This window comes from Artibeus jamaicensis, unplaced genomic scaffold (genome assembly GCF_021234435.1).
Source record: "Artibeus jamaicensis isolate MK-2021 breed Jamaican fruit bat unplaced genomic scaffold, CSHL_Jam_final contig_69, whole genome shotgun sequence".
Taxonomy (NCBI): Eukaryota; Metazoa; Chordata; class Mammalia; order Chiroptera; family Phyllostomidae; genus Artibeus; species Artibeus jamaicensis.
The window spans coordinates 238,048-261,731 of record NW_026521927.1 but is presented as its reverse complement, the minus strand read 5'-3'; the positions used below and the strand labels follow the sequence as shown (position 1 = coordinate 261,731).

At 35.9% G+C, this 23,684-nt stretch overlaps 2 protein-coding genes across 3 annotated transcripts; both read right to left on the bottom strand.

Annotated features, from left to right (window-relative positions):
- Positions 1–3,651: 3,651 nt before the first annotated feature.
- On the bottom strand, positions 3,652–6,012 carry LOC119055768 (olfactory receptor 52J3). 2 transcript variants are annotated; one of them, XM_037154041.2, is made up of 2 exons: positions 5,996–6,012; positions 3,652–4,570 (listed from the first exon to the last, which is right to left on the bottom strand). In XM_037154041.2, exons 1-2 carry the CDS (start codon positions 6,010–6,012, stop codon positions 3,652–3,654), a joined length of 936 nt encoding a protein of 311 aa, XP_037009936.2. The 2 variants fall into 2 exon arrangements, with proteins under 2 accessions (XP_037009936.2, XP_037009935.2); XM_037154040.2 differs by lacking the exon at positions 5,996–6,012 and having other exon boundaries at positions 3,652–4,587.
- Positions 6,013–21,139: 15,127 nt separating this feature from the next.
- On the bottom strand, positions 21,140–22,726 carry LOC119055776 (olfactory receptor 51A4-like). Its single transcript, XM_037154048.2, has 2 exons — positions 22,607–22,726; positions 21,140–22,090 (listed from the first exon to the last, which is right to left on the bottom strand). The coding sequence occupies exons 1-2, from the start codon at positions 22,724–22,726 to the stop codon at positions 21,140–21,142; spliced, it is 1,071 nt and encodes a 356-aa protein (XP_037009943.2).
- Positions 22,727–23,684: the final 958 nt, after the last annotated feature.

The window sequence follows — 23,684 nt, the reverse complement described above, 5'->3', positions numbered from 1 at the left end:
GCACTCCTTAACTCATGGCTTTCTACTCCATTTTCAAGCCAATACGTTAGGGTTCAGCCCTTTCCATGGGGTGATACTCTGGTTTTGCTTTTGTCATCACATCTCCTTCTCTGATTCTAGTTCTTCTTCCATCATCTACTTTTAAAGACACATGTAATTACACTGGACCCACCTGGATAGCCCAGAATACTCCCTCAATCTGAAAGTCAGCTGATGAACAACCTTAATTCTGTCTGTGATGTTAATTTCTCTTTGCCATAAAACACAACACATTCAGATTCTGGAGATTAGTATACAGACATCATAAGGGGGGATTATTCTGTTTACCACAACATCAGAGTAAGATGCTTATGTGCAAATGCCCATCACAATGTACTTTCCCAAGAAACCAACCTGCAAAGGGGGTTTAACCACCGTCTTTGAAGAGCCTAACAAGAAACCACAATGGCAAAGAAAAACTCTCAATAAATAGTTCCTGAATGTTCAAAGATTATCCACAACATTAAAAAGGAGCAAATAATATAGTAAGAGGTTATGCGAAATAGTATTAAAAATAAACCAGTTTATATCCCACCGTAGTTGGGAGGCTAAATATTCTAATCCACATTGTCTAGGGGAAGGTTTTGTCCTTGTCACCCTGATCTGTTTTTTATTTACTGCCTCCTCAAAACTTCTCTTCCCATCCCTTTGCCTTGTTGAGAAAGGAGGTGGAGTCAGAGTCAAGGTCAAAGTTTATTTTACCTGGAAGGGGAGAAGGAAGAAGGACCCACCACCATTTTGCCTCATTTTCATCCTCTCTGTCCCATTAACTCTTACTCCTACTCTCTTCACCTTCTCCAACACCACAGTGTCTTTTCTTGTATCCTTTACATTTGCCATCTCTATCTCCTCTCATCTAAGTGTTTTATCATACTCAATGTGGGTGTTGTTGATTAAACTATACAACAGAAGTCATATGAACATGCTAAAAACCATAAAGCAATTCACATTCAAAATACATGTAGTTGGCAGCTTTAAAGAGATGGGAGAAGGAGAGAGAGAGAGGCAGGGGGGAGAGAAATTGAATTACAATGATAAAAAATATACAGGCTTTTATGAAAAAGACTGAGCATAAAAATTTGTGTTGAATAATTATATTGGGAAACTGAAGAATAAAATGAAAAATGCCAAAAAGAAAAATGGTGACTTTTCAAAATAGGTGGATAGAGTCTCAAGAACAAAGTGAAAAAGATAAAGTAAAGGATGGAAAGAGAGATAAGGAGTTTCAACTTTAAAGTATTTACTAAAATATATGGAAGAAAAGTTGGGAAAGAAATATTTTTAATAACTAAGTTTGAAAATTCCTAGAAGTAGTAAACACATAGTCTCAGAATGTAAAAGCCAACTAAACACCAAACATGTTTTTTTAAACTATAAATCTAGACTCAATCTAATGAAATTTTGAAACATCAAAATCTAAATTATTTCCAAAGAACACAAGGAAAAATACTTTTAAAATGGTAAGAAAATTGTTTTAATGTTTTATTAATGTTCTAATTGTCAAAAAAAGTTCCAAGAATCTATAAATATTGATTATTCAAATGTGAGGGCAAAAAAGACACATTTTGATGTCATTAATGCCATTTTAATATCATGTATGTCAAAAGACATAAATGATGTCATTAATTATTACAGGAACAGCGCATGCCATTTGTGGCAAGGGGCCTGTGCTGGCTGCAGGATCATAAATGCATTCTTTCTGAAGATTGTGGATCCCAGAGCAAGAAGATATTCAAGAAGATTTGTTACAGAAACAAATTATATATATATATATGTATATATGTATACATATATACATATATACACACATACATATATATATTTAAAATGGTCATTTAAAAAGATTTTTTAACCTGGAAACAGAATTTCAGAGAATTCCAACACAAGTGATATAGACATACAAGAAAAACAGAAAATTACAAAAGAAGACTAAATTGTTTTTTTTTTGTTTATAGTAAGGCTGTTATAAATTAGTTGAATTAAAACATTAATGTTTAATGTTAGGAAACAAAGTTAAATTAGAAAAGCATAAAAGCTGAAAAAAGGAAAGTACCGAAAGATATAAAATTAAAAAAATTAAAGATCAAAACCAATATCAAGAAAGCAGAAATCTATTCTAATTGGTTATAATCCTCTTACCTAATAGTTCTATCTCAAAATATACTACCTGGTAACTTATCTGTTAAAAATTTTTTTAAATAAATAAATGAAAGGAGGAGCAACATATTTTATAATTAAATAATAAGTATATAAAATATTTATTAATAGTTGAACATGTAAATGAAATCAATGTTATAAAACAAAACAAAATATTTTTATCTGTACAAATTAATAATATCAATTAAAATTATGTGGATGTTGTAAAGCTAAAACAATTTGTATTGTGGTGTCAGAAACACACATGCTAGACTTTGCCTCTAGAAAAATAGTACAGAAAATGTGTTGGGATTATGTTGAAGATGATTTCAGATTTATTCTGTATAGATTTTATTAAGTATTATCTTTAAGAGAAATGTGATATTAAAAGTTATTTTGTGAAATATGAGAACCAAGATATTTGCTATTTTTACTTTGGTTTATTTTATAAAATGTCTAAAAAAGACAAAATAATATTATATTTCTAAATGTAAGCCAGTGTGGTAAGTTTGGCGATTCAAAAGGTCATTGCTTGCTCTTTAAAAATTGAATTATTAAATTAATTGAAATTCCTCTGTCTCATATAAAAGAATTGTTTTTTATAGCTTGTACATTAAAGTTAGCGGGGAACCTAGTGATAGATCATGAGAGGCCTTAGATTTGGAAATGGAGTATTTTAGAGACAACTGTAGATTGAGAATAAAATTGAGTGAAAGAATAGGCAAAAGTCAGAATTCATGGCATAGACAGATAGAAATATTGTATGTAATTCAATTACAAGATTGCTTTACGCTAATGCTATGGGCCTGCATGTGGAGAGGTAGTCAGAGATGGTTCTGTTGGTATTAGTGAGAAATAATTTTGCATAAATGTTCATTATGGCTGTCATTCCACTGAGTCTTATGTATTTGGCAGACAATTTTAATTCAAGCTACAGCTTTGGCAATGATTTTTTCAAACCTATGAACTTGACTTTTTCCTAAAAGCGTAACAGAATGAAAGTTCCACAGGCTAGTGGTTCATTGATTTATCTCTAGAAATTAAAATGATTCAAAACATACAATAAATACAAAATAAATGTAATTTAAATGAATAGATTAATAAAACAATTAATTAATTAACTAATTAATTAATCAAGGGAGACACAGGATCAAATTTTCACTGTTTCATTTCTCTAATGATAAAACACTAAAGACACAGTTCTTGTCCCAGAAAAGAAGCACCTTTTTGTAATCAAGGATTTTGGATGAAGATATGTGGACAGAGGCCATACAATTTCTTTCCAAGATAGTCCATTAGCCTTTGAACTTGAAATGCAAAGAAGCTTCCACAAGTCTTAGAATCCATTAGTGAAAGCTAAGTAAAATGAACTTGTATCACAACCTGGCCGCAGTAGGTTAGGACCAGGAGATGTTCATTAAGGCAAGAATATATAAGACTTCCTTGCAAAATTATTAATAAAAGAATGAAATAGGATTATTTTTTAGTAAAGACACAGAGCACTCGCTCTCGAATCTGCTTGGTCCTCACACCATAAATGATGGGGTTGAGTGAGGGTGGGATAACCAAATAGAGGTTGGCAATGAGAATATGAATATAGCGGGGAACATTATGTCCAAATCGATGAGTGAGAAAAGAGAAGAGTGAGGGAATATAGAAAACACAGATGACCCCAACATGGGAGCCACATGTGCTTAGGGATTTTAGCCGTGCATCCTGTGATGGGAGGCGGAAAACAGCACGGAGAATGTAGACGTAGGAAATGCCAATGAGGACCAGGTTCAGAACAAACAATGACACAACAAAGAGCCCATAGATAGCATTGACACGGATGTTTCCACAGGACAACTTTGCAATGCCCATGTGCTCACAGTAGGAATGAGCTATTATTCGAGCCTGACAGAAGGGTAGGCGGTAGATGAGATAGATCATGGGAAATGTTAGTATTACTGGACGAATTACAATGCACAAGCTGATGCCCACCAGCACCCGGGATGTTAAGATGCTTGTATAGTGGAGTGGAGCGCAGATAGCTACATAACGGTCAAAGGCCATAGCCAGTAAGACCTCAGCTTCCATGCCAGTGAGGGCATGGATCAAAAACATCTGGGCCACACAAGCTCCAAAGTAAATCTCGTGTGCATCAAACCAGAAGATACCCAGCATTCGGGGCACAGAGGTAGTGGAAAGGCCCAAATCAATTGTTGAAAGGATGGCCAGAAAGTAGAACATAGGCTCCCGGAGGGTCTGCTCTGCCTTGATGATGAGCAGAATTGTGACATTGCCCAGGAGAGCCACAAGGTAAACAGAGCAGAAAGGCAGGGAGATCCACCCATGGACCTTTTCCAAACCTGGGATTCCAATGAGGAAAACTGTGGCTGGGTGGAAAAGGCTCCTGTTGATGTTTTCCATTTTGTCACTGGTCAAAGACAAAGGAGGTTAAGCTGCTCCTTCTGTGGGGAAAAACAAAAAAGAGAAAGGAGAAGTTATCAGGAAAAGAGATTCCCAATAAGAAAGAGCACATCAATTTCTAGCTTAGCGTTTCAGGGTAGAGTTGATGGCATGTTTACTATATGAATAGGCCTGTTACTCAAGAACATATATTGAATCAGCCCCAGGGCCAATTAGCAAGTCAGGCTCCAGTCATATTCAGAGTGACTTCTGCCTGCTGACTGAGTTCTAATTCCAAATATGGCAACTTGCAGCAAACTCAATGCAAAGCTCTAATACTTAGAGTTCACCACTCACTTCGAAAGAGAACAAGATGTGAATCCACTCTGGGAAATCCACTCTCTCTCTCTAGTGACACTGAAAACATCAAGACTGTGCCCACTGCCAAGTTAACACATTACGGAGGCAGTCAAAAATACCTTTAAGTAATCCATAATAAAAAATAAATCATAGATCCAAGTGTATAAGTACTCACACAGTGAAAACCTGAATTCTTCTGACTCATTATTTGCCATAGAGATAAATGCATAAAAACTCTGACCCACATTCAGTAACACCTCACAGACACCAGATCAGATTATGAGACACAGTCACACATTCTCAGACAAGTGCTGGCTCCATGAGATGCCTGGGCAGGAGCAGAAACAGTTGACTGTTCATGATTTCCACACCGCACAGGGGATCAGTTGGGAAAAGGAGAAGGAGAGTTATCTAATACCATCTGCCCACTTTTGCTCAGTATTCACACTATATCAGGTACACTCAGAGCACCTACTGATTTCACCTGTATTAATTTTACCACTGCTATGGAGCACACACTTGCGTGGTTACTCCTCCTCCCAACAGTTCAAAACACTAGAAATCTAGATAGAAAACCCTGGAAGTTTCATATGATTTTGATCCTAACAAAGGTATTTTTGTAGCTCTGTGGACAGCAGTGTCTCAATAGAGAAGAACCTATTGCATAATTGTCTAAAGGGCAAGGAGAAAGACACTCAAATGATGCCTTCCTTAGAAATGCTGCAGAATGAACCAAGCCACTCAGAATTAAGTAAAGAAACTTTCACTTGGGTGTGCGGTATGACAGTTGTAATTAAAGCATGGAAGTCCTCCCTTTTGTCCTCAGTATAGTGTCACTTATCATTTTAACTATCTTTTTTAATATAGAAAACATACTGAGGTAAAAAAAAAAAGAGTTAAGAAAACAAACTACGTTTTATGAGCTAAGTCCAACAGAGAGAGAGAGAGCAATTGCTGCCAGGTACACTGACACTTCTTTGTATTCCATAAAAACAGAAGCTGGCCAGTTTAAAAAATATGCCTAGCAGAAAGATGATGGCCAAAGTCAAGGCTACTGCACCCCAGATGCTTATTGTGGAACAACATTAGAAACCCACTATCAACAGTAGGTCATATCTGGCCTCATTTCTTCCTATTGCAATGAATTGATTTCATCCAATGCAATTGATAGGGTGATATTAAATGCCTTGGATATTTCTGGGAGGATTTAAAGATTATCTTACCATCTTTTAAAAAATCACATATATATCTATATATCTATATCTATATATCTGTATATCTATATCTATATTTTTTCCTGCCTGTTTATCCCCCTGGTCCAGTTCTCAGCCTGCTCTGCCGGTGGATCTCTCCATTTCCTCCCACACAGATTCACCACAAACCAGCAGCTGATTTAACTCTCTCTTCCACAGCAATCGACACTCACACAAAGCACCAGGTAGCACAGCCTGTACTCCTCCTTCTGAGCAAGAGGAGGGCGTGTTTATATGAGGCTTCTAACACCTAAGGGACCTTTCTAAGAATACATCCCATTTAATCCCAATTTTACACAGAGCTTGAGGACTGAGTTTACAGATACTGCTTACAAATTTTTAGATTCTGTTCCAGAAAAATAAGAGCCAAGGCATATAGAAGCAAACTAAAGTAGATAAAGAAAAGTAAAAAGTGGGGATAAAACACAGTGATTGCTATTTATACTTAAAACATGTGAAAATAGGTAATTATAGCTCCACATTAGTAAATATGCAGCCCAAGTCTATAGGCTACTGACCTCCTATGTAGAGAAAACTAGACAATTTAATTTCAAATATCTCAACTAGTATGGCAGGCCTTTTTATAGTTTCAAATGTTACCATTTCTCTTTATTGCTTTGAGTTTCTCTGATTAGCATGAAGGACACACACCAATTATGTTTTTAACACTTTTTGTATTTATGAATTTCCTAACACCACTACCACAATTTTGCATGTACAAATTTCAAAAGTCCTATTGATACAAGTGTAAATTTCAATCCAACATTCAGAGTCCTGATGTCCAATTCTGGCTCTGCTACATACTAGCTAAGTGACTTAGGATGACTTACATATCACTTGTATTCCTCAATTTCCTTCACTATAAAGTGGAAATCAAACTAGTGTCTCCATCACTGAGTAGATTATAGATATACATTAAATGTTTCTGAGGCATTTAGAATAGTGTCCTGTATATAGTAAGGGATCAATTTTATTATATTATTTTGTTTATTATTATTATTGGTTTGGGTTTATAGGAAAAATTCCATAGATATTATTTACATAAAAGAGATGGAGGAATAACTTATATTCTACCAATTCAACAGTCATTTTTCTTGTGAAATCTCTAACAATATTAAATATTTACTTCTCTAATTTGAGTCAATCATGGGTATATCTTGTGTATCTTACTAAAATGTGATTTTTTAGATGGAAAGAATTAGAGTCTTTTATTGCACAGCATTAATCTCTTTATTAAGTTCTGGGAACCTACCTAAAACAGTATCTTGCTTAAGAAAGAAGGCACTAAATACAATATATAAGAAGTACTATAATTTGCTGTGTATAATATGTACATTTTTGCCCTATTTTTTGAGGAAAAAATAATGGTGTGCATTATACATTGGTAGTACTAATTCTGTATCTATATAAATGTTTTAAATTATTTTATTTATGCTCATGCATTAAAAGTGTAACTCTAGAAATGATATCCATATGCAAAATAATACCCTGAAATATGATAATCGATTTTTTTCTAAGTATAAATAAATAGATAATTGAGATTAAAATGTAAATCAAAAGATTTTTTTACTGAAAATTTGGGCCAAAAACATGGGTGTACATTATACATGGGAGTGCATTATACATGGCAAAGAATGGTAGTCTTTCATCTGTCATTGCCAGTCTTCTCCATCACTCCGAGTGAACGTTAAAGCTATCTCCTCCAGGAAGTTTACAGTTTTGTTTTCCTGTACTTAAATGCTGAAATATTCTCTTGGGTCAAATGAGGTCTTTACACATAATTATAATTAATTTTAAGACATGCAAAACACACATTTTTCTCTCTGTGAGTGTGAACTTTGGTGCATTTAATCTTTGTAGCTGCTAAAGAAATATCTTGGATCCATAAAAGGAGCTAACTTTAAGAGGATCAAGATGAGACACAGAATTTCAAGAGCAAATATTAAAACAAACTTGGTCCCTGGTAACATAATTATTCAAACATCTCTTACATAAAACCAGACCCACATCTTTATTGTTGCAAGAGCAAATAATTTCCCTGAAATGACTGCTTGGATTATTCTTTTTCAGAGACTTACAATGTGAAGTATTCCAACAGATATATATTTAATTATTTTTTTTCTTTCCGGGAGACCTCCCTCTTAGTAGCCTTAATTCTGTAGTCAAAGCTGGTTTCTTTTCATGTGCTCAGCTGGGACTAGCCTGTACTTTCCTGTTTTGGCTTCACTGTTCCTCAGACCTCATATCCTTCCATTTCACGGCTAGCTTCCAAGTTTTCCTGAAACATACCCTATGTACTTTCCAAAGATAGGATAAGTGGGAACTGTATTACAGAACAGCAATTGGGGTCCTGCTGCCTGCTGATGCCCTCTAAGCAAAATTCCAGAGGCAAAGGTTCAGTGATAAAGGAAAGGTGTCTTTATTCAAGCTAGATCAGGAGTGGAACCATAGAAATGGAGATCACATGGAGGGTTAGCCACAGGGGAGTGGGAGAAGGAGAAGGTACAGAAAATAAGTAGCATAGACGGTAGGTAGAAAATAGACGGTGGGGGAGGGCAAGAATAGTATGGGAAATATAGAATCTAAAGAACTTGTGACACATGGAAATAAACTAAAGGGGGGAGTGGTGGGGGGTGAGTAGGGTGGAGGGGAATGAAGAAGGGAAATAGGACAACTGTAATGGCATAATCAATAAAATATATTAAAAAGCAATAAAAACAAAACAAAATAAAAGCAGTCACTTAAGCCCATCAAGTCATAGCTTTAATCACTTAAACCTCCTATCATTCTTCCTGTTTTTAGTTATCTCTCTTCTTTACCAACTAAAACAACATAATATACAAAAGCTACACAGTTTTGGAAAAATGGCAGGTCTCTACCTCAGAAGTCATCCTCTCTAGGACACCCAAAGAAGAATAACCGTGTCCCCCTCTGCCAGGCCAGCCCAGTCCTTGGCTGTGCCGAGTTCTTTCCTATTCAAAATACTGTCCATTGGGAAATGCAGGCACCTGAAGCACTATCATCCAGGCATCCTCAAGGAAGGGAGCCTCAGAGCCAGCACCAGCCTGCACCAGCCCCAGAGCTTCTTTTATCTCAAAGCTTCTCTACTATAATTCCAAGCGCTCTGGAGGCATTTGGCTGCTCAGTCACTCCTGTCCTCAGCTGTTTCCCATTGCCTCAGGCAACCCCCTCCTATTATTGCCCCTTTCCCTCTCCTTCCCCGGGATCTGATTAGATCTCCCTGTATCAGATACCATTTCAAAATCTTTCTGTAACTGAAAATTACTTTGACTTCATCTATGATTGAATTTTGTGTTTCCTCTTTATCAGTTTAGTTGTGTCCCCTCAAAATTCACCTATTGAAGTAACCCTCACAATACCTTAGAATGTGACCTTGTTTGGAAATAGGATCTTTGCAGGTATAATTAAGATAAAATTAGTTCATACAGGTGTAAGGTGGGGCCCTAATCCAGTGTGACTGGTGTCCTTATTTGAAAAAAAAAATTCCATGTTACTAGATTTAGTGTGGTGATCACATCATAAGAGATATAAATGTCAAATCACTATGTTGTACACCTGAAACTAATATAAAATTGCATGCCAACTATACTCTAACAAAAATTGTTTTAAATCACAGCATTCTGAAGGTGACAATATTTCCACAAAGATTCAAATCATTCATTAAGTACATTGGTTTCTAATCCTTGGCGTAATATAAAGATATCTTCACTTTTTAAGCAATCCAAGCAAAATTCCTACAAGCTAACATGTTGATTGATTTTTTTATGTATCATTTACTACTTATTTCCATTAAATGATATGCTGGATACTATTAGTTTTCACTGATGTCATTCTCCTTTTTTAAGCTTTTGTACATAAATGCTGATTTTGTTTTGTTTTCTTTATAATTATTTCATTTAGTTTTGTTTCTTCCTGCCAAATGCCACTTCTCCAAAACTTCTAGGCAGAGAAACTTTTTCTGTTTATCTAGTCAAGGTGACTGTGGTAAGGCCGCTGGGGTTGACACAGGACCCAGTTTACCAATCACATTAACCTTGTATCTGTATCAGATCAGTTCTGTTTTGAGGATGTTAAGTAAAGTGCACCAGGTAGTTCTTTCCCCAAATCACTAAGCAGAACCAAGAGTGCAGTTCTCTCTTTCCTCTAGTTCAAATAGCACCAGTGGCCCCCAGCTCTCACTTCTTCATCTTGTGACCATTTTTTTCATCTTGTGGATTAGCTTCATTCAAAACACTGATAGATGCAGGGAGGGTGAAGAGAGTGAGAGCTGGGGACCCTAAGGATCTCTTAAAGAATTGTAGACTGCCACAGGTCCTCTTGTTCTTGCAACTTTCACTTCCTACCCAAAAAATGTTTTGTCGTTTAAAATACTACCACTTTGTTTTATGCCACATGTAATGAGGAAAGGTCTATCTTACTAATTCTCCATCTTACAAAATTTCTCTATCCTACAGAGGAATTTTGATTGGCAGAATTGAATGTTAATGAATGATACTAGTGTTTGCATAAGTCATTCTAAGTTCTGTTAGGGAAACTTTAGTGAGAGCTTCACTAGATCTCTTATATATATGAGGTTTCTTCATTTTTTATTTATTTTGAATACTATTCTCGCTTTTATTTTCATTCGTCTCATGTAATTAATCAGTAGAACAATTGAACTCTATATTAAGAGGTGTTTCAGACATAATCTAATTGATTCTTTTGCTTTTCTAGCAAAAAAAAGTATGCTTTTTTAGTATACCTTTTTTTAATTGTTGTCCTATTATAGTTGTCCCAGTTTCCCCTCATTGCTCTACCCTGCCCTGCCCACCACTGGCTCTAGCATACCTTTAATTAACACCTTTCAAATTGGCTAAACTTCAAGACTGGTATGTTTTTGATAAGCATAAAATAAACAACTAGTACATTCCAGCCACTTTGATGGGCACTGACAACATCAAAAGATAAAATCTGCATTTTAAGTTACTCATATATTAATGTAGCACATACATAATAATAATACTGTTGCCTAGTGCCATGACAGTGCCAAGTAACAGAGGCTAGACACACAGTGATCAGTGACAGAGGAGCCAATGTGCATATCAATGGGAGAATTATCCAAATTATTGCAGAAGCTTGAAAATATGAATGAATAAAATGCTCTTGTATTATTTCTGCATTTAATTTTCATTGTCTTGTACATGTGAGGCTCATACCTGTAAGTATACTTTGCAGTATTGGAGGACAGGGGCATTTTTAGTGGTTTATTTGAATTTCTGAAGAAATTCACAAACACTCACCGGATAGGTGTTTAAGGAGATGCTCACTTTGTGCCTGGTCACAGGCATATACTTCCTTTTTCAGCACACTTCAATGAGAGCTGATCTTGCCTGAGTTTTGAGCCATGGTTATTTATTTCAAAATGAACATTTTTAAAATACCAACTCCATTAAAGTATTCTGTAATCATAATGAGGGCTGTGCTGCTGTAGCTGATGTTGGTATGTGCGTAGAGCTGGTGGAGAAGTTGAGTAGAGGCAAAACAAGGCAGGGGGTGGGAAATATCATTGCAAGTCTGACATGACTCCAAGCCTAATTCCCAGGGCATCCATCCTAGAATGTTGCTGCTTCTTAATTGATTAATGAACTGCACTTTAATGGATTTACTGAGTCTATGCAGCTTATTCTTGTATTCAATCTCAATTAATTTATTGTCACTCTTGAATCACTATTGATGTTTAGAAATTGCCAAGTGAGCTGGGCATTCCTTATGGCTGAAATGTCCCCCCAAAACTTGTTTATCACATAATTTTGTGAAGATCCAACTTTGACTCTGCAGACTGTTCACAAACTCCACAGTGGAATTCATTAGCAAGGGAACCAGAAGGAACATATGACCTATCATGACCTTAACAACTGGTGAAACATTTTTTGGCAAAGCAAGGAAGGGCATGTAGAAAATAAGCACAGAACAAATGTGGGACATTCTGCAATGTCCTAAATAGATGGGCTCAAATTTGTATGTTTTCTTCATTTTGTTAAGCTTTCCTGGCTGTAGCATGTAGGAGGGAAAGGTGAATCTTCAGTCATTGTTTCCCATAGTACATTACCTTACATTAGAAAAGTCTCTAAATTTGGAAATTGTATGGAATAAAAATAGAAACATCACTTACTACAATTAGACCTTTCATTATTAAATCATCTTAATTCCAGCTCCATCATTTTCAAGAAAGGGTGATGTGACAGCTGAATATTCATGTCTTCTCAGGGTCAGATCATTAACTGGACAAAGGGGAGTTGATGAGAGAAAGGATTAGAAATGAAAATACATTCTCCTGCCTAGTGGTGAAAGTACTCTCTACATCAACCTGGCAAAGAAGGGAATCTTACTGTGTTCTATGTTGAACGAGGTGAAAAAATTAAATGCATGTATAACATAAGCAGAAAAAGGCAGTAGAATTAAAGTCATTGTGCAGAAAGGCTGGATGATAAGTTGGCTGAGGGAAAAACTTTATTTTTATTAGTTTAGTTAGTCTATACATTAAATATTAAGTTATATGTGACAAATATTTTTAAAAGCACTTCTGCTAAAAAGAGAGATTGCAAGGCCTACTATCTCAGCATCACATCTCTTACTGCAGACAGAGAAATCTAACTGTTAACTAAAGATTGAAGTGGTTAATTAGATGTTGTAATTTTTCCATTTCCTTTTTAAAAAAATTAAATTGACCTTAAGACTTTCTTTTACCAAATAATTACCTGAAATACCAGGTTACCTGCCTCATTTTTATCACCAGACATGAACAACCTATGTATGAAAGATTACAAATTGACAAGAGGCAACACAATAAACTTGCTTTTTTTCCTCATGATTCCTGCTCATTCTAGGATCTTGTTACAGAAGAACATTTGAACGATAGCAGGATGTAGTTAGGAATTTTTAGATGTTTAAATCTCAGTATTTATCAGTCACTTAGAGAAAAAGATGAGAACGTCAGAGCAGAACCACATGAATAGTTTATATTTGTTTAACTATGTTTACTATTTTGGATAATGAATATACTGCTTTCTCTCTTTATTCAAACTGGGCAACAACTTGGAAATTAAATTTGATAGAAGTTTAGAATTGTAGAATACTTCTTCTCATATGGTAAAGGCATAATAGTGTTATATTAAATCAAGAGAAAGTTTGCTTTCTACAAAACAAATCATTAAATTCCTTGAGAAAATAATGTTTTTTTCCCATGGTATGAACAGAAAATGAAGAAAATATTGGACTGATCACCTATAATACTAATCTTAATTTAATCTTGGCCAATGAGGAGAGTTAACCACCATCCTTTCTTTTCATGGCCAGGCCACGTCTTTATATTTCAGTCAACATCTTTTAATTTCCGGAATACGATTGTTGTTGTAAATCTTTTGTTTTTGCATATGCTACAAATGCTGCATGAGATGTATTCTTTTGTCCTTGTCTGTCTTTGTTCGAACACTAAATTGGGTACCACATTTTCTGAAACAACTTTTTTGCTACTGTCCAGAGTCTCCTACAGCAAGATGGCGAATGCTTTGGTCTGTGCCTTCCGGTAACTTGGCATGCTTGTCTCATTAATTATGGTTCATTTGTTTGACATCTGTTCCTCCAACTTCACTAATCTCTGTGAAGTCAGGGTGTATTTTGTATTTATTTCAATGTCACTTGATTCTCATGGTATTTTTGGTTATCATTAAATATTTGTCACACAAATATAAACTATCTTTGTGACACAGAAACTAAAAAATGCAGAAGAGAAATGCAACAAATAAGAGTAATCATGGGCATGCTCTCACATTTACATTCTTGAGAGAATAAATATGCCCAGACAGTCACTGTTAGTGTACAAGTAGAAAAACATGAGGAGTAAATTAAGATATGTGCATTTGACCAAAACCAGTGCCTGGCTGTTGTTTTAATCTGACACAAAATGATTACATGAAAGAAAATTGTTCATAGAGGCTAAACAAAGCCCATTAATATTACAAATTGTTAAAGGATAAATTAAAATAAATATGAGATTAAAATGTGTGTTTTTACAATATATTACATTCACAATACATTACCACTAGACAGTTAATATTTTTTCATGAAGCGGCATCTAATAAAGTCACGTTATGCTGCCTCATTCTCTTTCCTGCACTCTTTCCCTTACATGTTGCAAGAGTCCTGTAGATCACTTTTGTATGTGATCAGTGAAGAGCTTTACTGTTGTTGACGCTCTTTCCCAAACATGCTTATGTTCTCACAATCCCTTTCTCCATTTCTCTTTTTCCTGAACATAACTTTTTGCCTGGGTCTTTCTCTCTCTCTCATATATTTTCTCTTTGAAGATTCATGGTTGATAGACTGCAATATAATCATGTTGTGTTCCTGAGCAGCTACTTCTGTGTTCATATGATCCTATTCTTACACTTCTGAGTTGCCCTCCCTGAATTGAATTCCTTGCTCCATTAGATGTATGTCTCTAGACTGCCTGTGAGCAGTTTAATGATAATCATACCCATAGCAATAAGGTTTTGAAATAGGAGGGCTAAAGGGAATAATAGGGTCCCTAGTGAAGAGTGCAAGACAATTTCTAGATGAAATTAACAAGGTGGAATACATTTAAAACCTGATAAAATTAATTAATAGTTATAACATTCTTTTTGGGAAGGCACTCACCGTTAACATCAAAGAGGCCATATGTATGCATAGTTGTTACAAAATGCCTTTGTGCTCGGTGCTAGATTTACCTTCCTTTAACATTAATCTGATCATTTTGTTCTTCCATAAGAAAACTCAGTGTGCTCCAATGTCAAATTCGCCTGTCCTTTCTCCTGTCAGGCTGTACATGTTTCCAGCCTCTGAACATTGTTACTACACCACTGAAGCCCTCTGTTTGTGCCAGTGGATCTTCGTAGCCTCCACACACACAACACAGACCTTTGTGCTTTCATACTACTGCTTCAAAATATGATCCAAAATGAAGGAGTGCAATGATCAACAGACAGCAGTTGTTTGTTGAAAGAATACGTATTTTTATATAATGGTGTCTATTTTTCTCTTTAAGATAGATAAACCTAGGAGAGAATTTGACAACTTCAATATTATAAAACTCATGCAATATCTGTAATCCCTACTGTTTGCAATGATGTTTTGTTACTATTATTTTGTTTTCTTTTAACACTGCCTACCTAGCGAACACAAATTAATCCTCAAATTGTTGGTCAAGGATCAGTAGTAACTCAGTGCAGAGTGTGTTCCTATTGATTACAACAGTGCTTTGCCTCCTGCCTCTAGTTTCATAGTATCCCATGTAAGCAGATGTCATTTTGGTACGCACTGACAAGCACTGAATGGGTGAAAATTCATAGCTTAATCTAGGAGGGCTTTGTTTTTCAATTAAATAACACTTATGCAAACATCCTTTACAATTACTTAAAACCCAACATTTTGTAAATAAGTCTTTTTGGTTATAATTATGACTTTACTTTCTTGTTCATCAAGATTTAAACCTAATCAGAAGTATACAGAGTTAGGACAGATTAAGGACAAAGACAGCTGGCGGTCACAATTTGTTTCTCTCATGCCTCACTGAAGCTCAGTGGATGCACAGAACTATGCCAAGAAACAGCATGTCCTCTCATGTAAGGGGATAACTCTAACCCTCAGCAAATTGTGTCACACAAATTCCAAGTCACTATTCCTTTCTTTTAATTTCTTGCTGTGTTTGGGCTATGATTTGAACCTACCCATAAGTTGATTCTCATGGGTTGGCCATACTGAACTGCCACCTCTGCATTTCCATGAATTGTTAAACATTTTAGAGCTGGGCTATTGCCATTTATCCTAAACACCAGGAGTCACAGTCACACATGGAAGGAATGGCTTGTTTTAACTGATAAAAGGGAAATGGAAATGTGAATGTCAGGAAACATAACAGCAAGTAGTTTTTTTATCACTATCAAGCCAATCAATGTAAAATAAATGAATATTTTGATTTATCAAATAAACACATTGACCATTTCTTTAATAAAGGAGAGGATGGAAAGCATATTGTCATGGGCTTAATTGTTTCCTCCTCCCTCATTCATATTATTCAAGTCCTAACTTTCAGCTCTTGAGAATGTGACCATATTTAGAGATAGGGTCTTTAAGAAGTAAGTAAGGTAAAATGAAATCATTAGAATGGACCCTAATTCAATATGACTGTTATCTGGACAAGAAAAGGGATTTGGACATGGAGACACATAAGGGGAAGTCAATATGAAGAGTGACAAAAGCCTGCTCTTGACCAAATAAATACTAGTATGGCTTCTATCAACTCAAAGCTGTATCTCTGAATAACGATCCTATTTTAGGGAAATAGTTCCCTAAAAATGCCTGCTTCAGAAAGGTCAACCTTAGTAAAAGAATTTACTGATTATTTCAGCCCAGACCTAACTATTGGCTCCTGTTCTACCTTTTCTTTAGAAATTTTACAATTGTAAATAGTTTATCTCTTTGAGAAGTGACTTCTATACTCAGAAATGCCTTTCTCAAGGACCTGGGAACCATCCCTTTGAAGTTCAATTATCATGAAAGTGGTGGCCCCTGTTTACTAGTCTCTGTGGGAGAGTAGAAGCCTAACTTCAATAAGTACCCTTCAACACAAGTGACCTAATCACAGTGGCCAAATTACTCCTTACTCTAGTGTCTTCAATATTCTTCCTTTAGAATGCACCAGCATTTAAAGTTTCTCACCATTCTTTCAAAGGAGCTGAGCTCAGTTCTATACTGAAGTCTCTCCATCTGACTCCAGCAGTCTGAATAAAACCTGTGCTGCAGTTTTATCAAATGTCCAGTGCAAAAACTTTCTTTGACAGGACATACAAAAAGAAAATGACTATCTTCAAGATCAGGAAAAAAGTCTGGAAAAGATCCTCTTAATGGCCTCAGAAGGAGCAACCTGTGTCAAAACTTTGATCTCAGAGATCTAACCTTCAGAATTGTGAGAAAATAAATTTCTGATTTTTAAGCCATCCAGTCTGTGGTAATGGTTATCGCAGCCCCATGAAACTAACACATATTTTGGAATAAGAGAGTGGGGTGTTGCTGTAACAAATACCTAAAATTTTGGAAGTGTATTTGGAACTGGGTAATGAGTAGAAGGTAGAAGATTGTTGAGGTCCATGTTAGAAAAAGCTAGATTGTCTTAAAGAGTCTTTTGGTAGAAATGGGGACATAAAAGCAATTCAGGTGAAGGACCAAAAAGAAAAAAGAAGGGATGAAGAGAAAGCTCCTACTGTCTTAGAGAATTTTGATATATATATCATCATGAACAGAATGTTGGTAGAATATTAAAAGTGCTCTGGTGAGGTCTCAGAGAGAAGATGAAAATGTTATTGGAAAGTGGGGGGAAGGTGATTCTGGATACAAAATGACTAAGAAGTTGACTGAATTGTGTTCTAGAGTTGTGTGGAAAGTGGAATTTGTAATTGATGAACTTACTGTTTATCTGAGGAGATTTTTTTTTAAGATTTTATTTATTTATCTTTAGAGGGGAAGGGAAGGAGAGAGGGAGAGAAACATCAATGTATGGTTGCCTTTTATGCGTCCCCTGCTGGGAATTGGTCTGCAAGGAACTGGTCTGCAACCCAGGCATGTGCCCTGACTGGGAATCGAACCGCGATTGTCTGGTTCACAGGCCCGTGCTCAATCCACTGAGCTACACCAGCCGGGGCGTATCTGAGGAGATTTTTAAGTGTTGAAGGTACAGACTGTTTTCTCCTTGCTACTGAGAGTAAAATGTGAGAAAAATAAATTGAGAAGAAATTGTTAAACCAAAAGAAAATACAACTTGAAGATTCAGAAAATTCTCAGCTGCTCCTTCACAAAAAATTGGAAAAAATTGCAACATCTGTAGACAGCATCAAGGGTATGGCTGGACAACCATTTGCTAAAAGGACTATGGGTGTGACTCATGCATCCATCATCCACTTTATCAAAGGCTGGTTTAGAGATGCAGTTTTCCAGAGAAGTTCTGTAGAGGACCTTCTTGGCTGATGACTTGGAACACTGTGAACTGCACTGAGGCCAAAACGCTTTTTGAGAATTATATTCCAGCAAAAATGTTGTCTGTTCCTACTATTTGGGACAGAAATAGAACAGAAGGAAGAAGTGTCAAACTTCTGAAAGGCTATGGGACTAGCCAGTAGAGCTACTAAGCTGTGAACATATGTTAACCTTCAAACAAGGGAAGATGAATACAAAGTTTGTTCAGAGATTGGTAGTGCTGCCAAGGCTACCAAGGGCCCAGAGAGCAAAGGTTTGGGGGAAAGGGCTCTTTCCTCCTTGGTTTCAAAGGGCAGTCACTTCCTTGATTTCAGTGGAACAGTCTTCCAGTACCTAGGGTTGAAGCAACATGGGCCCAAAATGCAATAATGACACACTGGTAGGCCCAGAGAACAAAACATCAAGCAAAAGAGGAACATTCTGACACCTTAAAATCTAACAAAATTTTTCCCGCTGGCTTCCGCATTTCTTGGCATCTGTCACCTATTGTTTTTCAATTTATTTTTTATTGGAATGAGAATGTCTATTTTATGCCGACCTCACCATTGTGTTTTTGGAGCAGGGAACTCATTGTCTGTGCTCACAGGTTCATTGTGAAACTTTTACATGGGTTATGCATTCAAGACGCAGATCAACTTCTAGCCCTGTATGATGACAGGATTGCCTATTGTAAGATAACACTGTGGAAACAGATACAATTCTGAATACAAAAGCTGACATATAGCCAACACAGTAGCACCGTGGGGTATAAAAGAAAGATGTGAGTCCCAGCTTTTAATTTCTTGTCTGCATGAAGTTCATGAAATTAATTTCTCACAGCCTCAATATCTTTAACTGAAAAAATAGACAGGAATATTTTACATAAAGCCAGGTTATTATTAAAGTAAAATAAAAATACGCTTAAAAATGCAAGAAGCACACATTGTATGTGTCAGAGTTTCAAAACCAATGTTTATGTCTATTAAAAGGTTTTATTAATCCTGAGTGGCCTTCCAATCATAGACTAATTGTTAATTAATAAGCATTTGACGCTTACTGACTTTGCTTCTTGATTTAACTGAAGACATCAGTATAGGAAACAAGAATTGTGGTGATTTGTGGAAACAACATGTTAATAAGTGGGCATAAGAACAGGTTAAAATTTTGATCTATGATCTGCAAGGTTTCAACATCATATTAGGAAGGTAAATTGAACTTTATTTCACCCATCAAAACCAAGACAACAAATTCCTCCTTAATCCCATATTATATTTTCTTATTTTAAAATATTTAAACATTTGTCTTATGCCTACTTTGTAAACACACTTAAGAAAATTATATCACATCTGTATAGAGTATTTCTGAACTTTTCAACAATTTCCTTTTCATCAAATATGGTCTTATTATACATTCACTCAATAATAATAATTTATTGGTATTTAATTCAATAAAAATTATTTATTGTACATTATTTACTGGGGTTAATATGCTAGACATTAGGTACATAGAGATAAATAAAATTGATAACATTTATCCTTCTTGATTATACATCTTACTCAGAAAGTAAAGAGAAAATGAAGTATACAAAGTATATCTGTGATTGCAAATAATAATAAACAAAGAAAAGAAAAAAGAAACTAGCTATAAAAGAGATTTTTGAAAGAAGGACCTGGAGAACTTTATGCTCAGTGAAATAAACAAGTCAGAGAAAGACAAATAACATATTTCACTCATACTTCGAATCTAATGAACAAACTGAACTAACAAGGAAAATGGGAACAGACTCATAGATGGAGAACAGGATGACATGTAGTGGGCAGGGGGAGTTAGGAGGTGGAGGGGTTGAACAAAAAGGAAAAAGGACTCATGCACATGGGCAACAGTGTGGTCATTGATGTGGGGAGGGAAGTATAAAGAGACTAAATGGTAATAGAAAAATAGAATAAAGATTAAACTTTTGAAAAGAGGGTCATAATTAGAACTGAGGATTTAGGGTTATATTCCACAGTGAAATAAATAAAAACTTAAAAAAACAATAGATAAAAATGAGTATAAAAAGGAATCATAAGAAAAAGGATTAGATGAGAAAACTCACAGGAAGCAAAGAGCTCTGTGAATTCCACAAATATACAAAGGTCAAAGGGGGTAGAAGTAAATAATTATTTATGTTGACAATGTAGAGAATATCCATTCAATGTGTGGTATTATAGTATGTACTTCACTGCTTTAATTTTATTCTCAAAAAATAAAGAGTTCTGTATACAAGAGACATCACATCATCTAATTTTCATTTTAAAGGCACAAGTCTTGCCTGGAATAATTGGAAAGTAGCAAGAGCAGATACGTAGAAACTTGGAGGTGATTGCAATTTTTAACTAGAGAAATGCTGATGACACACAAGGTGAGGCAAAAGTAGGTTTAGGGTCACTGTGGAAAGTAATACAATAATTAATAAATAATAATACAAGAATAAACTGTGTTTTGCATAAACACAACTGTAAACCTATTTTTGCTCCACTCTGTATATGAGGGTGACTGAATGAAGATAGTGAGCACAGGAAATATATATAGATCAAATTCACATGAAGAATGAGGAAGCCACTTCTGTAAGGAGAATATACATTACCATTTTTTGTTCTTATCATAGACATATTATAAAACAACTATTTTTATCCTGACAACTGACTTTTCCCTATACTCCTTAGTAAAGAGAACTCAAGATACATACTTTTTGTTACCCTTTCTATCTATATCTTGCTCAGTATTACTTGTGAATGAAATAAATGTAATAATAATGACAAAAATTATATCACTGAGTCCTTTCTGTCAAATATTAGGTTCTTTGAAACTATGTTGAAATCTTCCCTAAGACAACCTGTTACTATGTGTCTTATCATACATCGGTGTTATACCTACTTCTGACATAACTTAGCTACAACTCTTACTCTAATCTGTCTAGTTTTCACACAGTACACAATTGGGTTCATCATTGGAGGCACAAGTAAGAAAACATTTGCTATGAGAACTTTGAAGAGAGGAGAGACATGCTGGGCAAAGCGATAGACAACAGAAAGACTGATGATGGGCAGATAGAAGATGATCACTGCACAGATGTGTGAAACACAAGTATTGAGGGCCTTGAGCTGCTCCTTCTGGGATGCAATTCCCAGCACAGTCTTGAAGATCAGGAAGTAAGAGACAGCAATGAGCATAAAGTCTACCATAGCACAAAGTGCTGTAAAAAATCCATAGATGACATTAATTTTGTTGTCAGAACAGGCCAACTTCATAACATCCTGGTGGAGACAGTAAGAATGAGATAATTGGCTTTTCTGGCAATATTTCAACTTTCTCAAAGTGAAGGGGAATGGAAGAACCAGGAGGACACTCCTAAAGGACAATACTATTCCTATTTTGGCAACTCTGACAGTAGTAAGAATGGAGCTATATCTCAGGGGGTTGTGGATAGCTAGGAAGCGGTCAAACGACATGATCAGGAGCACTGAGGACTCCAGTGCTGTGAATCCATGGATGAAGAATTCCTGGGCAAAGCAGGCATTGGCAGAAATTCCAGGAGCATTGAACAAGAAGATTCTCAACATGGTGGGCAGAGAAGATAAGGACAAACCCAAGTCAGACAGGGCCAACATGGAAAGAAAATAGTACATGGGCTCATGCAAGGAGGGCTCTGTCTTGATGACGAAAAGGATGGTACAGTTTCCCAGAAGGGCAACAACATACAGGCTGCAGATGGGGATGGAGATCCAGATGTGTGCATATTCCAGCCCTGGCATACCAACCAAAAAGAAGGTGGTGATTTCAACATGTGATATGTTGATAATTGTCATGATCCATTGAGGGCCCTGCAATGGAAGAGAGAGATGTTGAGTTAATGAAATGTATATATATAGAAATTTCACAGGAGGAAAAGCAATTTTTGTAGTTTCTGGCTTTCTGTAGCACTCTCTGCAGGGCAAACCATTTACATGCCTGTCATACTTAGATAACTACATACCACATTAGACTAGAATCTTCACATGTTACAGCTTGAGAAAATTAATTGTGACCATGTTTTTCCATGGAGAAACTATTTTTATTTTACATTCAAATATGTATCAGAATTCATTTTTTTGTATGGTGCTGATAGAAGAATAATAACCTGAAGTGGAAAATATCACAACTAAGGAGAATTTTAATGCTGCTGAAGACTAATTCCCAGAATGGTGAATAATCCATTTATATAGTTACTGAAAGCAACAATTTTCCTGGAGAAGTGACTTTTGAGGTGTTCTTCTGCTCAATGTGAAGTTCTAAGTGGTTGATTGCCAAAAATATAAGTAATGTGAAAGCCAAATAGATTAGCATATCAGAGTACTTACCAGATAGTGTGTACTTTGAAGAGAACTTTTCAAACTGGCTGCAGGATTAAGCACAAAATGGCAGAGGTGATTGGGTTTGTTTGCCACCAAAGGCTTCTGCTGATATATGAGGGTTTGCATATATTTCCTCCTGCAGTCACCTGCTACAGGGACACTAGACTCTCTGGAGACTGTAGCCGGGTTGGATCTCTCCTGGGAATAAGAATAAACATGGGCTGATATTGCAAATCCATAGAGACAGTTAATACTAGGAACATGAAATGTATATCTACACCTCGAATTAGGGACTGTTCTGGTTAGAGAGAGGTCCTTAACAACCGGGTATAGGAGAGATGTGGTAAATGTTGTGCACAATCTCTGACACTCTGGTGGGCTCACACCTTCCTCCCCTGCCCCAGACAAAGTCAATGAGCAGACTCTACAAGTCTGTGCATTTAAAGAAGTGATAAAAACAAACACCCTATGACACATATTTTTAACCTAGACTTTACTCATCAAGCCTGGATTTATCTTTCCAAATACATCATAACTAAATATCCCTTTAAACCAGATTTTTCTAATTATATTCTATTTCTCTCTTCTGAAATCTGCCTCTTCTTAGGGCCTCTTCATAATAAACTTTTATGCTTAACATTTCACAAGCCAAAAATGTGAACGTTTTAATCTCTTCTTCCCTACATCTTTGTACATTTAGATTGCTCTACTTACTGAGACTCACTTACTACTAGATGTTGATTTTGAATCCTTTAATATTTTGAATAATAGTAAGTATTGTTATTACCTTCATTTAATCAGTGAAGAGAAGTGTTTCTCAAGGAGGTCAAATCATCTGTCCAAGATCATCTAGGAGTTGCATGGTAGAGGTAAGATAGGAATTCAGATCTGTCGGATTCCAATAACTAGACATAAGTTATGCAGTCAGGAAGGTCACTCAGTACCTGGGAAGTTACAAGCTGAATGGTTGTCTGGAACTCTGTTATTTTCAGCATTCTAAACTGCCTACCATTTTATTCTTGGAGATAACCTCATTAATCTTACAGTTCAAAATGTTTGGGACAAAGAAAATAATGCAAATAAT